At 46.7% G+C, this 16,780-nt stretch overlaps 1 protein-coding gene across 1 annotated transcript in view; it reads left to right on the top strand.

The window, feature by feature from the left end:
* The window catches only part of TBCD (tubulin folding cofactor D), a 1,666,801-nt gene that overhangs the window by 575,852 nt on the left and 1,074,169 nt on the right, over nucleotides 1-16,780 (top strand). The window contains 1 exon segment of the mRNA XM_069200356.1: nucleotides 30-70. Within this exon segment, the coding sequence (XP_069056457.1) occupies nucleotides 30-70 (41 nt within the window).

The following is a 16,780-nucleotide window of genomic DNA, read 5'->3' as shown; positions in this document are numbered from 1 at the left end:
GTGGAATGGATACTCAAGTCCGTTGCCAGTCGAAGAAAAAAAAGGAAGGTGCTAAATGTAAAGTAACCTAGTATTGGAGAGACAGAGAATGTGAGGCAGTGAAAGGGTGAGGTACGTCCTTACGTAAGATGGCAGACAGAAAGAAGATGCAGGGAGGGTAAAGGGACTGCTAAAGGGAAAGGAAAGTTAGGTGGACTTTGGGGAATCTTTGACTAGCAGAATTTCAGATCTTTGGACCGAGACCTCCCCACTACCAACCCTCAGCACCTTTTCCCTTGTTAACTTATCTACAGCTCTGGGTAGATGCATCAAAAATACTGTTTCCCATAATTTGACTAAAATAACAGAACTGTTGTTAAAATCATTTTATGAAGAAAACGCATTTCTTCCATAGTCCTAATCTTCAGTGTTAAGTTTATCTTTACACTAACCCCTACTCTGGATCTAATCCTCAACATTATCCAAGCTCCAATCCTGTCCTTGTTACTAACCCTTGTTACTAACCTTTTTTTTTTTTTTTAAACTCTTGACCCTTTGTTTCTCTCCCATCAACATAAGTTTTAAGGAATCACCAACATCAAAATCCAACCTGATGATTTGTTTTTCTCAATTTGTTTTTAAAGAATGGTATATCACTTGTGATATTTTTATTCTATTTCATACCTTTCAAGGAAATTATGGTAATGTTTATTCTGGGCATCAGCTGCAAATTCAATATTTATTCCTCCTTCTTCCTTATATTTTGTGGTGCCTTTGTATAAAGGAGTATTTCTCCCCACCCTCTGATTTGTCTCTTTTTTTCCCCTCTGACCATTTCTTTTTCACAGTCCAATATCAGACGTCATCACTGAGTAAACAGGCACTTGATGCAGTACCTTGAAGTATGTAAATAGATGCTTGTAGCTTTGTCTTTTTGTGTCTCATTGTTGCTACAAATTAACCTCGACTCTTTAATGGCCTCATTGTAGCCCAGGTATACACTTTAGTCTTCGGTGTGAGACGGGACAGTGGAGACAGTTAATTGTATTTCTCTTCAGGCATAATGTTTAAAGATGCACCACTGTCGATAATAAAAGGTATGGAGCAGCCATTTACTTTTAGTATAATTTTCAGACAGTGTTGGAATGACTTTTGTGATTTTACTCATCGACTTTTCTTTGACTCGTATTCTTCCTTGCATGCGGCCAGTCTGACATGCTTACATTTTTCTAAGGTAAACATAGACATCGCACATCCATCTTCCTCACTGTCACTTGACAATGAGACTGAAGAACTCTTGGTTAAAGATTTAGGTGACAATCGACTTTTAGTGTTGATTTTTCTCAGCTCATGTTTCCACTTGGTCTTGTGGGTGTGAGTAGAACGTCCCTTCTGGAACAGTTGGGCATCCAACTTGTTATCCCGGTGTAACACTCTTAGTTTTTCCTTTGCCTTGAATCTTGAAAACCATTACAAAAGGTTCTCTTTCCCGCTGCCCTTGCATCCTTGTCCAGTGGTGGGTCATTTGCCTTCATGTGGAAATTAAAACTGCATCTGAATCACAGTTACTTTTAATGTGGGGACATCGCTTTGTGTCCTTCAGCCTTGTGTTTCTGCTTACTTTTCATGACTGACTCACTTTGGGCACCACTGGCCTCCATGTCAGCTCCTTGTCGATCTGCACGTCCCTCAGCTCTAGTAGCCATGAGTACTTGCTCCAGACTAAGTGTTTCTCTCAGCATTTGTCATCTGAATGCATCTGACAATCAACCATCTATGACTCTAAGACATATGGCTTCTTCATCATTGAATTCATTGAGCTTACAATGATAGATAAGCATATCAATTCGTTCGACACATTTTTTCATTGTTTCACAACCTCTCAGTCTTTCCTGACTGAAAATATATCTTTCGTAGTCAACATTTAGCATTGGATTGAACTTGAGATTTAGCACTTGATGGTAGCAGACTTTATCAGCTCGTGTTTTTTTCCTTATTACTTCTTTTATTCCTTCGCCTGCATGATTCTTAAGATATTTTATAATCTTTTTGTCTTCTGCTTCTTTGAGTGCATCAATGAAATCATCAAAAGTTTCTATCCAAGCAGTCCATCTGTCACCAATGTTTTGCTCTTTGGCTATATCGAAAGGAAGTGGTGGTTTTAAGAAGGCAGCGGCTGTGTATTTTCTGCCTCCTTTTACAGTCGGTGAAAGGATGTGCTGTTCAGACAGCTCTTGCTGTGCACCTGACTCCACATCTTCTGGGGGTACTGGATCAGTATTTTAACTTGGGTTATCGGGCCCACTCACCAGACGCGCTGCGCCCCTTCCTCTTTTAAAGCAAGTACTTGCTTTGTGTCAGGCACCTGTTCTTCACCATTGTCATTCTTCTACATTTTACCTGGTTTTCACTGCCTTTGGCATTTCTCTGTATTGGCCTATCACTGCTTTTAGTGCTTCATTGAACTCAGCTGTCTCTGCCTCTAGTGCTTTTGTGAACCTGGTGATCGATGCCTTTAGCATTATCATTCCATATATCTTATAGCTGTGTCTTACACTTCTTTATTCTTCTTCCTGTAACAGTGAACTGAACATTGTAAACAGGAAATCTATTCACCATACCTGAACACTTAAGTCACAGTTCTACGGAGTCCATCAGGAACCAAAAGGGCCCTGCAATCACTAACTCACAAAATACTGCAGCCCCCTACAGTCTACCTCCACCACATTCTTCATTTACCCACCCCTGCATAAAGTGCCCTGTCACCCTCTCTTCAAACCACTCCACCCATTATATATAAAAATAATACCTGGTTTCCCGCCACCCAGCCCATTTACCCTCTTTGCCTTCCCTCCCCTGCGCAGTCCAAAACTAATGCTTTTAGCAGACCAGCAAGCCAGCTCTGTACCGACTGGCCCTTGAGAGCCCTGTCAGTGCTGATTGGAGTGCTGTGTGATGTCACAACAGTGAATAGAGTGGGAACACCTAGTCAGCACAAAATGTTTTCCCTTGTCAGCGTGGGTCAGCAGGGACCTGCTCTGACTTAGGAATGTGCAACTTGGTGTAAGTAGAGTACTGCCTTTGTTCTACCTTCTTTGGGCAGTGGAGACCAGCAGGAAGAAAAAGAAGCTGGTGAGACCACATTCAGTCACCTTGGTTAGAGCTCCATAGATCTGGGTGAGGCAATACAACACTGGGGAAGCAAGCTCGTCCCCCCATGACGTTCTTTCTTTTGTTTCCCACAATTGGTATGTCATAGAAGTGAATAACATAATTTCGACTCTTGTTATTCACATTAATGATTGTGGGAGAGCCATATATGACAACCGCATTTTGAAATGCCTATTTTGGATAGTGAATTGGAATGGGGCCCACAAATAATAGTAATATTCTCACAGCTGAACTTTGGAGACAGTGTAGCCGCTGTGAGGAGCCTCCTTACAATAATCTTTTTCTATAGAACCAATGGAATTAGCTTGTTATGCTTGAAGTGGAAAAGAGAATATACAGCCCAGGACAATCAATTCTCAGAGCCTCCCAGTAGAAGTGGAAGTAAGAAAGTTAAGGAAAACAAAGGATTTCTTTGAGGAAGTCATTTAGGATCCCATGGCAAAACAAATCCAATGGTGACAGCACCTGGAACAAGAACTGCCTGAAGCAGCAAACTACCCGACTCCACTTTCAAGAAAGAGATTCTTCTTTTTCTGATCCTTTCTCCTACCTCCTACCTCCAGGTTAGACTTTGAATTCATTGTGAACTGTAATCAGGAGCATTGAACCGGCTTGCTTAGAAGACGGCATGATGAAGAAACCTGAGTTCAAATAAATGTTTTAGAAATTATAACATGCGGCATCATCATGAAGAACACAAGTGATGTCATTACAATGATAGAAAGGTGGCTAATGATGCCTCACCTCTGGAAAGTTAGACATCCCCTGTGTTATCAAAATTAATACAAGTAACACATTATAAAAGACAATCCGAATCTTAAAATAGAATAACAAATTAATGTAATTAAACTTTAAAATAACCAACTGCAGAAAGCTAAACTCTGAGGAGCTCGAAAAGACGAGCGGATACATACGCACTCCAAGATTTGGTAAAAATGCATTTTAAAAAACACATTTATTATGTTATTAGCATTAACTGGAAAAAGAGATTAATAGGAAGTGAGATTTACCTCTTATGTGAGAAGGACAATTAGTCTTCCTTCTATCTCCCTTCTGCCTCCTCTTCTGTGCCTCACAAGAAGTACCTGTATGTTCATCACAGGCCCTTTTTTTTAGGTCTAGTGCGCAAGTGCTTTGACCTGTTGTAAATACTGTGGGCTTTTAACCGTGCCCACTGCATGCCCATCACTTTCACTCGTTCGTAGGCTTGCCTTTCAAAAATGCTTCATCATCATTGTTAAATGCTTTACGTTTTCCCCTAATTAGGGCGTTTTTTGTACCGCCTTGCTGACTGCCCCTTTACATGGATAATTGCATGATTGGTGATACATTTGACTGTGAGCAAACTTCTTTTTGTGTCTCTCCTTGGTGCTAATGCTCATGGCGGCCATGGCGCTTTGAATCAGCTCACTTATGTCAACTGTTTTACTTTTCAGGTTAAGTGACAAGAAAAATCCTGTTAGGAATTTATAACACTAATAGCTCTAACTCGAATAAATGCGGGACCCATTGCATTGCAAATGCTTGTTCCCCTTCTTCTTGAGTATGAACTATGTGGTGCTGTGGCTAGACGTTGTCCAGCCATATTCCAGAGACTTCCCCACAGTCAGGGAAGAGAGATTGGCTACGCTCCCTAGCCCCGTGGTTCCCAAAATGGAGTTGGAAAGCTGTGGCAGGCATGGAGGAGTGAGAAATCTCTGACACAGTCCTGACTCCTACATGCTTTTAAGAAGGCTTCATCTGCCGCTCCTGGAAAGAATGACGCCGTTCCAACAGTGGGTGGGTTTTGTTTGGTTATTAGGCTCAAATAAAGTTTACACTCTAACTATTTTGTTTAAATTACTGTTTTTTTTTTGTTTTTTACTGTTAACGAAGAAAAGAGGCTCTGAGAGAATGTCAATGTGTCATTGGCTGTCAGACGGACCTTGAAGTCAGGATCCCACAAGAGGAAAGACACTGTTCAGAACTACTGCAACTCCGGATACAGAAGCTACTGAAGTGTATGTAAGAGAAGGAGAAACATTAATATTGTTTCTCTATCCACCAAACACCTTAGTGAACCCTGGCCGACGGCAAGGGAAAGAAACCACCCCACCTTCTGTAGGGTGAATGGTGACAGAACTCACCCCGATGATACAGAGCACAATTTAGTCTCTGTAAAGGGCGGTGGATATGGTTTAGGTTAGGAACATTAAGATTTCCAGTAGCGTTAACAAAGAGCACACCATTCATTTTCAAGTGGCCATCGGTCAACTTTGTTGAACTTTTTTTCCTTCCACATTTGTGAACCTTTGCCTTTCGGGCCTGTAAAAAGACAGCGTCCCAATGTATTGGGTTTCCAAATAGCTATTACCAATTGCTGTGAAATCCTGTTAGAAATGTCCCTTGTTGCAACCTTACGGTGTACCATGAATCAGGGTGTTGACAACTTCTGGGCGCATGCAGCCGTCTTTGTTATATTTAATATTTAATCGTTCTACAGCAGTTCTTAACTCCTTCGCTCTGATGATGGTCTTTCTGCTGTTTGCCTTATAAGGCCTAAACTGTGGCTGGCTTAGTTTCCTTAGTAACACTATTGCAATTGTTCAAAGTACTGGTGTCAGTCTTCCCATGGTAGGTTTGTGTGAGTTGTATTGGGCAATGTTCACGTTGTTTCATTTACTTCCTCGGTTGCTTGGCAGATTACTGAATGAACAAAAAAGTTTGTCTTCCCAGCAAGACATGGCGAGAACGCTGTTGCGACCTGCAAAGTGGTTAGCTTAGGGAGGGTGGAGTGAAACAGGTGCTTATTAATACCTTCAGGCTACAGCTGCAGGTGACTGTGCGATCTTGTTTAACATTCACTGAATTTAGCAGGTGGATACTGTTGAGAAGCCAATGAAGGCAGACTCTCAGCCTCAATGTTGCTGTTTCTTGCTCTGTATCTTGAGAAGTGAGCATCTTTCACACATCGGAGGAAGTCTGTATTCATGCACTTTCATAGCTTGTGTCAGGCAGAAGAGGTGTTAGTCTCATTTTAACAGCTCACATATGTGGATCTCTTAGGAAAGCCAAGGTGTAAATATAAATCTTTATTTCTAATGGATGGGACATGAGGACATTAACAAAAGAGAAGATTGGTTTGGAGCACAGCTTAAAATGATAACTGTGCTACAGACATAAAACGGGGAGTGAGAGAAATTTAGACTCGGCTTCACTACTCCTCCGGATAGAAAGTCTGTATAAAGCGGTATGTCTCAGCTTTTAAAAGTCAGTCTTTCACACGTGTCAATGAGTAACCACATATACAGTATGTATGACGTGCTCTGCTCACAGATCGCTGAGGTAGGGTTAAAGTAGGGATCTCGTAGGTTGATCCCTTGGTGATAGATGGGAGAATCCAGCGTTGAAGTATGCCACGTTAAATAGGCCAGGGTACTGCTACTCTAAGACAGTGAACTCAATACCTAAGTAATAACTTCGAGACAGCACATTAAAAAGAGTAGATGTGCGTCTAATTTCTTTAGTATTTCATGTCAATGGAACACCAATATTATTCCTCTAGTGGTTACATATTCTTTGTAATTTTCATGGTTTTGTAATTTTATAAACGGGAATGTATATTTAATTCACAGTTAGTATATAACGCTAAACTTCTAGTAGCTGGAGACTTCAATTGTTTTGATTACAAGGCTTTTTTCCCCACTGTCTGAAGCCCATTCCATCTAGCAGGAAAACAGAGGAGTCTGACATTTTTTTAAATACATCTATCTGATAGGGACTTGCAGCCTCAGATTATATACCTTACAATATTCCCCAGGCATCAGACTGGATTTGGAAAATTTCGAGCACTACCCATGCGTCAGGGTAGATGGCATTGTTTGGCTCGGTGGCGTCGGTGCTGAATGTCACGTGTGCGGTGCCTGTATATGTGCCACTACATCGCGCGGACTGCTGTTTTTTTTGTGCACCATTCAGCACAGATCTGGAAAGAGCTACCCCCAGTCCTTTTTTTACTGACTTTTTTTTAATCAACTTTTGTCGGCATCAGACAACTCTGCAACGCTCTTGATCCTGGTCGCGTCGAAGGTCCCGATACCATTCATGGACCTCGCTCTCGACAATCGTCGTCTCAATCCAAGTCATCAGGCAAGTCCCACAAGAAAAAGAAGTCGAAGCAGTCTTTGAGGTCTCTGCTCCTGTCCAGGTTATCAGACTTAGCGCTGGAGCATCCACACTGTAGGCCTCCTTCTGCAGTGGAGCCTCTGCCCGGGTCACCCGCCCAACTCAAGGAGTTTTATGAGGCTGTGCACACAGCCGCCTGAAGCTCAACTCCGACAAGACGGAAGTCCTCATCCTCGGACGCTCTCCCTCGCCTGGAACGACTCCTGGTGGCCCACCGCCCTCGGACCCCCACCCACCCCAGCCAGCCACGTACGAAACCTCGGCTTTGTCCTCGACTCTGCTCTCACCATGTCCAAAACAGATCAACGCCGTCTCCTCCTCTTGTTTCAACACCCTCCGCATGCTCCGCAGGATCTTCAAGTGGATTCCAACAGGAACCAGGAAGACGGTGACTCAAGCCCTCGTCAGTAGCAGACTTGACTACGGCAACGCACTCTACACAGGCATCCCAACGAAGGACATCAAACGACTCCAACGCATCCAGAACGCATCCGCCCGCCTGATCCTCGACATACCCCGCAGATGTCTTATCTCCCCCCACCTGAAGGACCTCCACTGGCTCCCTGTGGAAAAAAGGATCACCTTCAAACTCCTCACCCACGCACACAAGGCACTACACAACACCGGACCCACCTACCTGAACACCAGACTCAACTTCTACGTCCCCACACGTCAACTCCGCTCTGCCAACCTCGCCCTCGCCTTCGTCCCCCGAATCCAGCGCAAGACCTCTGGCGGCAGATCCTTCTCCTTCCTCGCCGCCAAGACCTGGAACTCTCTCCCCACCTCTCTACGCCAGACCCAGGACCTCCTCACCTTCAGGAGACTCCTCAAGACATGGCTCTTCGAATGCTAGCAGCACCCCCCCCTCCCTCCCCAGCGCCTCGAAACCCTGTCGGGTACATAGCGCGCTTTATAAATTCACTGATTGATTGATTGATTGATATTTTAGTGGCCCGACCACTCTAGAGCTCTTTTGGGTTTACTGATTCTTTATCTGCAGGTTTGCCCTTGGTGGAATTCCGTACTCTTGCATTCTGTGCTGAATCAGGAGCGGCGCAGCCCTCAAGACTGCAACCTTCCCTGGCTCCAGCGCCCTTGCTCCTGACACCACCAACAACCACGGTGGCTCTGGCCCCATCGTTATACCAAACTCTGATACAGAGCCAAGGGGTCGTCACCCAGTGCAGACTTTTATCTTTTGACAGGCCTGGATAGGGTGATGAATGGGAAGTGTACAGTTACCATCATCCACTTGATAACACAGAGGACATTTGGTGCAAGGAACTGGTGGATGCCAGTAGTTTGGACATCTCAAAAGATGCATGCCTGGTCTCTCCCCCTACTGTGGCTACTGAGGGGAGTGCCTCATTCACAATGTTAATGCGGAGGGTCGCTGGGGCCTTGGACCTTCAGTTGCCCGCAATTGCAGTTAAGCTCAATGTCTTGACAAAGGTGCTTCAGCTGGGAGTCTCCCCTTCAGATGCCTTTCAATGAAGCTCTTACAGATGTCCTCCTTGGGGACTGGTCCAACCCTGGCACAGGGGCTTCTGTGCACAGGACAGTTGTTCTCCGCCATTGCCCAACTCAGGGGGGACCCCAGTTTCCTCACCCAACACCTGACTTTGGAGAGATGTTTTCAGTAGGGTCGACCATCTGAGGGTTTAGTAATCCACACCAGTATGTCAGCACTCTTTGCGGCTCCAATTCAGGATCAGTCCCGGCTCTTTCACTACCAATCCACCAGATAGGAAATCTTAAAGGCTGGATATATTTGGTAAGAGGATTTGCACTTTTGCAAGCATTGCACTGTTTGTCTTTTGGGCTGATACCAAAACACTGTGTGGGATTTGGTTGCTCAAGCGCTGCCCATGGTCTTGGAGGAGTCTTGAGCCATACTCTCTCTCAAGCGATTACTGATGGGTGAGATGCAGCAAATTCACCATCAGATGTGGACTTCGCACAACCAGCTCACTGGACAGAGCAGTTTCAGCATCAGTGGTGCTGAGATGCCACACCCGACTGAGAGCCTCTGGCTTCTTGGGTGATTTCCAAACTTCACTCATGGACATACCCTTTGATGGCCCTCACCTCTTTGGTGAGAAGGTAGACTCAGTTCTGAAGTGCTTTAAGGATAGCAGAGCTACAGCCAGGTCTTTGGGCCTATCCATGGTCCCTCGCCAAAACTAGTCTGCCTTTTGCCCCTTCCATGACTGATAGGGGTACCAACTGCATCCTTTTCCGCCCAGCCATCAGGTCCAACAGGGTTCCCAGCCTTTTTGTGGCCGCGCTGCAGTCCCCACAGTTTTCATGGGACAACCAGCCAGAGGTCGGGTCAGTTCCTACTCCCTACCTCCCCACTTCCCCGGCAGCCGCAACCTCCAACCCCTTTTAGTTTGCCCTTATACTACCACGGGCACCCAGTGAAAGGCAGGATTCGCCATCACCTGCCTCACTGGAAGTCGATAACATCCGACAAGTGGGTTTTGTAACTTGTCTAGAGGGGATACTCTATCCTCTTCCTGAAACCCCTCCAACCAATCCACTTGTAGATGACAGAGGACCATCTCTCCTTGCTTTGTCAGGAAGTGTTGGCTCTTTTGGCCAAAGGAGCCACTGAGAGGGTGCCAGCATCAGAAGTAGGTCATGGTTGCTATGCCTGTTACTTCTGGTGCCCCAAGAGGACGGAGACCTTCATTCTATCCTTGACCTGCATCATCTAAACCTCTTCCTGAAAAAGGAGAAGTTCAAGATACTCACCTTAGCTCAGGTCTAGTTGGCTCTTGACCCTGGTGAATGGATGGTAGCATTGAACTTTCAGGATGCAAATTTCCACAATCCTGTCCTGCGTTACCACAGACGCTACCTGCGGTTCATGGTGGGCGAAGAACACTTTGTTTGCCATGCACCTCTTTGGCATCACCAGGTGTTCACAAAAGGGATGGCTTGTGTTTGCAGTGCATCTGCAGAGTTTAGAGGCTCCATTCTTCCCCTACCTTGGCAATTGGCTGTTGAAGGTAGGTTAATCCCAGGCAGTTGTCTCCTAACTGTAGACTACAGTGAACCTCCTGCATTCTCTGGGGCTCACTATCAACATGCCGAAGTCACACCTGACACCTTCTCAGATGCTTTCTTTCAACTGCCCATTATGGACACAGTGTACTTTCAGGCCTACCCTCCCAAACAACAAGTCCAGGATATTCAGGCTGTAATTCCAGTGTTTCAGCCTCTAGCCTGCATTTCATTGAGACAGTCTGATGTTGTTTGGCCTCCTCCATCCTTCTTGTAACTCATGCCATGCCCTTTGGCATATGACGGCTCTGCATTAGGACCTGAATTTCCAGTGGTCACAGCATCAGGTCCAGATCTCTGACAGAACTTCAAAAGACCTGCAATGGTGGCTGACAAACCACGATTGGGTCAGCGGAGGACCCCTGTCCCTGCCTCAAAAAGAACTTACTGTAGCGACTGATGCGTCACTTCTGCGTCACTCACCGACAGACTGGACAAAAACAGCCACAACAGCAGAGAACTTTTCAGCATTGTTAAAGAGTTCTCCACCCCCAACGCCAACGCTGTCACGCCCTCACAAGACCTGTGCAACTCCCTCGCCACCTTCTTCCATCGCAAGATCACCGACCTCCACGACAGCTTCGGACACCAGACCCAACCAAGCATCACCGAACCCACACCCCCGGCCATCACCCTCAACGCCTGGACCCACATCAACACTGAAGAAACCAAAACCACCATGAACTCTATCCACTCCGGCGCCCCATCGGACCCCTGCCCTCACTTCATCTTCAATAAAGCCGACGACATCCTCGCCCCGCACCTCAAGGCCATCATCAACTCTTTATTTTCTTCTGCTACCTTCCCCGAAAGCTGGAAACATGCCGAAGTCAACACCCTAATAAAGAAACCTGCGGCTGACCCAAGCGACCTGAAAAACTTCCGCCCCATCTCCCTCCTCCCCTTCCCTGCCAAGGTAATAGAGAAGACCGTCAACAAACAGCTTACCAACTTCCTGGAAGACAACAACCTTCTCGACCCTTCACAAACCGGATTCCGAACCAACCACAGCACTGAAACCGCCCTCATCTCAGTCACAGACGACATCAGAACCCTGATGGACAACGGTGAAACAGTCGCCCTCATCCTCCTCGACCTCTCGGCTGCCTTCGACACCGTCTGTCACCGCACCCTAATAACCCGCCTCCGCTCCACCGGGATCCAAGGCCAGGCCCTGGACTGGATCGCCTCCTTCCTCTCAAACCGCTCTCAAAGAGTTTACCTCCCACCTTTTCGCTCAGACCCCACCGAGATCATCTGCGGCGTACCTCAAGGCTCCTCGCTCAGCCAGACACTCTTCAATGTCTACATGAGCCCCCTCGCCGACATCGTAAGCAAGCACAACATCATCATCATCACCTCCTACGCCGACGACACCCAACTTATACTCTCCCTCACCAAGGACCCCGCCAGCGCTAAGACCAACCTACAAGACGGCATGAAGGACGTCGCAGATTGGATGAGGCTCAGCCGCCTAAAGCTGAACTCGGACAAAACTGAAGTCCTCATCCTCGGCAACACCCCGACCGCATGGGACGATTCCTGGTGGCCCACGGCCCTTGGCACCGCACCGACCCCCTCAGACCACGCCCGCAACCTCGGCTTCATCTTGGACCCTCTTCTCACCATAACCAAACAAGTCAACGCCGTGTCCTCCGCCTGCTTCCTCACCCTCCGCATGCTCTGGAAGATCTTCCGCTGGATCCCCGCCGACACCAGAAAAAACATGACCCACGCCCTCGTCACGAGCCGCCTGGACTACGGCAACACCCTCTATGCTGGGACCACCGCTAAACTCCAAAAACGCCTGCAACGTATTCAAAACGCCTCGGCCCGCCTCATCCTCGACGTACCCCGCAACAGCCACATCTCCGCACACCTGAGACACCTTCCGACTTCTCACCCACGCACACAAAGCCCTCCCCAACAAGGGACCGGAATACCTCAACCGTCGCCTCAGCTTCTAGGCCCCCACCCGTCTCCTCCGTTCCGCTGGCCTCGCGCTCGCTGCCGTCCCTCGCATCCGCCGCTCCACGGCGGGTGGGAGGTCCTTCTCCTACCTGGCAGCCAAGACCTGGAACACCCTCCCCACCAGCCTCAGGACCACCCAGGACCACTCCGCATTCCGGAGACTCCTCAAGACCTGGCTTTTCGAGCAGCAGTTACCCCCACCTCCCCCCTAGCGCCTTGAGACCCGCACGGGTGAGTAACGCGCTTTATAAATGTTAATGATTTGATTTGATTTGATTCTGGGCAGGATGGCCATCTGGGAGAGGTAGAGATCAGAGGATCCTGGTCTCTGATGGAGTCCGGGCTTCACATCAGCTGGGTGATCCAGTTGGCATTAAAAACCTTTCTTCCTTCGATCAATGAAGGTTAGTGAAGCACCACCACCATGTGGTACTTTAACAAACAGGACTGGGTAGGGTCATGGACCCTTTGTTAAGAGGCCCTGCACCTGTGGACATCGCTGGAATGTCAGGCTCTCATAATGCTAGGACAAACTAACTCAGCCGTTGATGACCAGCAGATCACAAATGCCTTCTCCACCCAGAGGTGGTGCAAGGTTGCTTTCTAGAGTAGAGAGAGCCTCGGTTAGATCTGTTCACCACTGCCAAGAACAAGCAATGTTGGCAGTTTTGCGAGCTTGATTTTCAAAGGCGGCTCTCGGTCAGAGACACATTTTGTCTTGAGTGGAACTCTGGCCTCTGCTCATACCACTCCTGCCCAGAATTATCAAGAAGATCAGGAATGACCAGGCCCAATTAATTCTTATGGCTCCGGATTGGGCATGGAGAGTTTGGTATCCCGAGGTTGTGAGCATGAGCATTGGTTCTCTGATCAGGGAGCCCCCTTCGGGAAGATCTACTGTTACAGCAACAAGAGAGACTTCTGCACCTGAAAATATGCTCCTCCGCCTTCATGCGTGGAGATTGTGCAGCGACTGTTGACAGCTTTCAACCTCTACCCTCCCGCTCGTCCCTCTACAAAGACGGTATACATCTGCCGTTGAGAAAAATTTGCGGCATGGTGTGCGTCCAGGATTATAATACGTTTCCCCCCAGGCCATTCATCATGCCACAGTGAGATCTTATATTCCTCGTGTGCACTCTTTAAGCCGCTACACAATTATCTGCTTTACTTGCTGGCTATCAAAACAACATTTCTAGTGGCCATAACATCAGCCAGAAGGGTCAGCGACTTGCAGGTCCTCTCTGTACATTCGCCTTGACTGTCTTTTACCCCAACAAGCTGGTTCTGATGAACCATGCCTCCTTCCTTCCAAAGGTCAGGACACCTGTTCATGTAGGCCAGAATCAGCTTGTCTACCTTCCTTACCCCGCCTCACCCCTCTAAAGAACATGAGAGACTCCACTGTCTGGACCCAGAAAGAGCATTGTGATTCTACCTTGATCACACAAGAGAGTTCTAGGTGGATGATCAACTTCTTGTGGAGTATGTGGGCGCTAAGAAAGGGAAGGCAGTGAAGAACAAACCATCTCTTAATGGATAGTGCTCTGCATAAAGATCTGCTATGCACTGGCCAAGAAGCAACCCACCCAACTAGCTTGCAATTCTACCAGAGCCAAGCCTGCGATGACTGTGTTAGCCCGCGTAGTCCCTGTCCTAGACATCTGTTGGGCAGAGATGTGGACATTGCTACATACATTCACAAAACATTACTGTCTAGATGGTCAGGTCGTTTGAGACCCACCTCCTGGGAGGTTTTGCTTGTGCATCTATTCTAAGGTAATAAATCTGCAGCTAGAAGTCTATATCAGATGAGCCAAGTTACTTACCTTTGGCAGTGCCTTATCTGGTAGAGACTCATCTAGCCATAGAATATTTAACTACCCTCCTATCCTCCCCGCTCTGTGAACTGTTTCAGTAGGGTCATCCTGAGGATTTAGTAATCCACACCAGTATGTCAGCACCCTTCGTAGCTCACGCTTCTGGTGTGGAAAGTCGCAAAAAGTTACTGATGTCAGCGTGCTGGGATGGCACCTATTTAGGCACCACTCACATTGCTTCCAGCACGGACAACACCAAGGCAGAGCCAAACAAAGCTCCCTACCAGCACAGGGTACTGCTCAAAATGTACAGCTCTTGTCTGACGCTTGGGAAATATTCTAAAGTAAGGAGTCTGGCTAGTTAAGGTCTTTACCAGATAAGGTGTTACTGAACATAAGTTCTTTGTACATATTAACCTCTTAGCTGCTGGGCCTCTCCCCCCCCTCCCCCCCCCCCCCCCCAGTGCTGAGCCTTTTTTGGCTATTTGGGGTGGTTCGCGCTTAGGCCTTCATAACTTTTTGTCCACATAAGCTATCCACGCCAAATTGTGTCCTTTTTTCCCAACATCCTAGGGATTCTAATGGTACCCAGAGTTTGTGGTTTCCCCTGGAGGAGACCAAGAAATTAGCCAAAATACAGCAAAAATTTTGTTTTTCCCAAAAAAATGGGAAAAAAGGGCTGCCGAAGAAGGCTTGTGTTTTTTTCACTGAAAATGCCACCAACAAAGGGTTTCTGGTGCTAAAATCACCATCTTCCCACCTTTCAGGAGCGGGCAGACTTGAATCAGAAAACCACATTTTTCAACACAAATTTGGCATTTTACTGGTACATACCCCATTTTTACTATTTTTGGTGCTTTCAGCCTCCTTCCAGTTAGTGACAGGAATGGGTGTGAAACCAATGCTAGATCCCGGAAAGCTAAACATTTCTGAACACTAGACAAAATTCTGAATTCAGCAAGGGGTCATTTGTGTAGATCCTACAAGGTTTTCCTACAGAAAATAACAGCTGAAATAAAATAATATTGAAATTGAGCTGAAAACAGCTTGTAAAACATGTTTTACTCTGTAACTTTGTCCTGCGATGTCAGATTTTTTAAAGCAATATACCGTTATGTCTGCTGGACTCTTCTGGTTGCGGGGATATAAAGGGCTTGTAGGTTCATCAAGAACCCTAGGTACCCAGAGCCAATAAATGAGCTGCACCCTGCAGTTGGTTTTCATTCTAAACTGGGTATACAGGAATTAATTTGCTGAAATATGAAGAGTGAAAAATAGGTATCAAGAAAACCTTTGCATTTCCAAAATGGGCTCAAGATAAGGTTTTGAGGAGCAGTGGTTATTTGCACATCTCTGAATTCCGGGGTGCCCATACTAGCATGTGAATTGCAGGGCATTTCTCAAATAGACGTCTTTTTTACACACTCTCTTATATTTGGAAGGAAAAAATGTAGAGAAAGATAAAGGGCAATAACACTTGTTTTGCTATTCTACGTTCCCCCAAGTCTCCCAATAAAAATGATACCTCACTTGTGTGGGTAGGCCTAGCGCCCGCGACAGGAAATGTCCCAAAACACAACGTGGACACATCACATTTTTTCATAGAAAACAGTGCCTACCTGTGGATTTTGGCCTCTAGCTCAGCCGGCACCTGGGGAAACCTAGCAAACCAGTGCATTTTTGAAAACTAGAAACCCAGGGGAATCCAAGATGGGGTGACTTGTGGGGCTCTGGCCAGGTTCTGTTACCCAGAATCCTTTGCAAACATAAAGATTTGGCCCAAAAAAACACTTTTTCCTCTCATTTCGGTGACAGAAAGTTCTGGAGTCTGAGAGGAGCCACAAATTTCCTTCCACCCAGCATTCCCCCAAGTCTCCCGATAAAAATGGTACCTCACTTGTGTGGGTAGGCCTGGTGCCCGCGACAGGAATAGATCACACAACGGTCAATGTCGGTCCTTACATGAGGCAGCTGTTGACCCTGGGGTGATCCATTCCTGACCAGGCACTAGGTGTAGGCACTCAAGTCGGGTAGTGTTTTTATCAGGACAGGTGAGGAATCACTGGGTCGTAGGAATTTTGTGGATCCCAGCATATTCCTGTAGTTTGTGTGACAGAAATGCGAGAAAAATAGAGTTTTTATTCAACATTTCAGCTTTGCAGGGTATTCTGGGTAAGAAAACTTTGGGGAATTCACACAAGTCACACCTCTGTGGACTCCCCCGAATGTCTAGTTTCCAGAAATGTTTGGGTTTAGTGTGTTTCTCTATATGGCCGCCGAACCCAGGACCAAAAACACAGGTGCCTGCCTTACAAAACCAGTTTCTTTTGTGATAGATAATTTTGATGTCTCCACAATACAATTTGGGCGGTGGACTTTGGGGCTGAACTAAATTGGGGAGCTCCCAAGAGAGCACTCTCTCTCTCTCTCTCTGATTGCCGCCGCATTCACCTGATCTCTGGGTTGGGTTAACCCACTATTACCCAGTTGCACAGACTGCTTGCGAAGGGACAGCAGGACTGTCCTCATCACCTCCCTCATAATGTACTGGAAGAGGAGTTATCGAATAGGACTCCTCTGACTGAAAAATCACTCCCAGAGTC

Source organism: Pleurodeles waltl, chromosome 7, assembly GCF_031143425.1.
Source record: "Pleurodeles waltl isolate 20211129_DDA chromosome 7, aPleWal1.hap1.20221129, whole genome shotgun sequence".
NCBI classification, from domain to species: Eukaryota; Metazoa; Chordata; class Amphibia; order Caudata; family Salamandridae; genus Pleurodeles; species Pleurodeles waltl.
The sequence above is the reverse complement of the archived record's forward strand: the minus strand, read 5'-3'. Positions and strand labels throughout refer to the sequence as shown.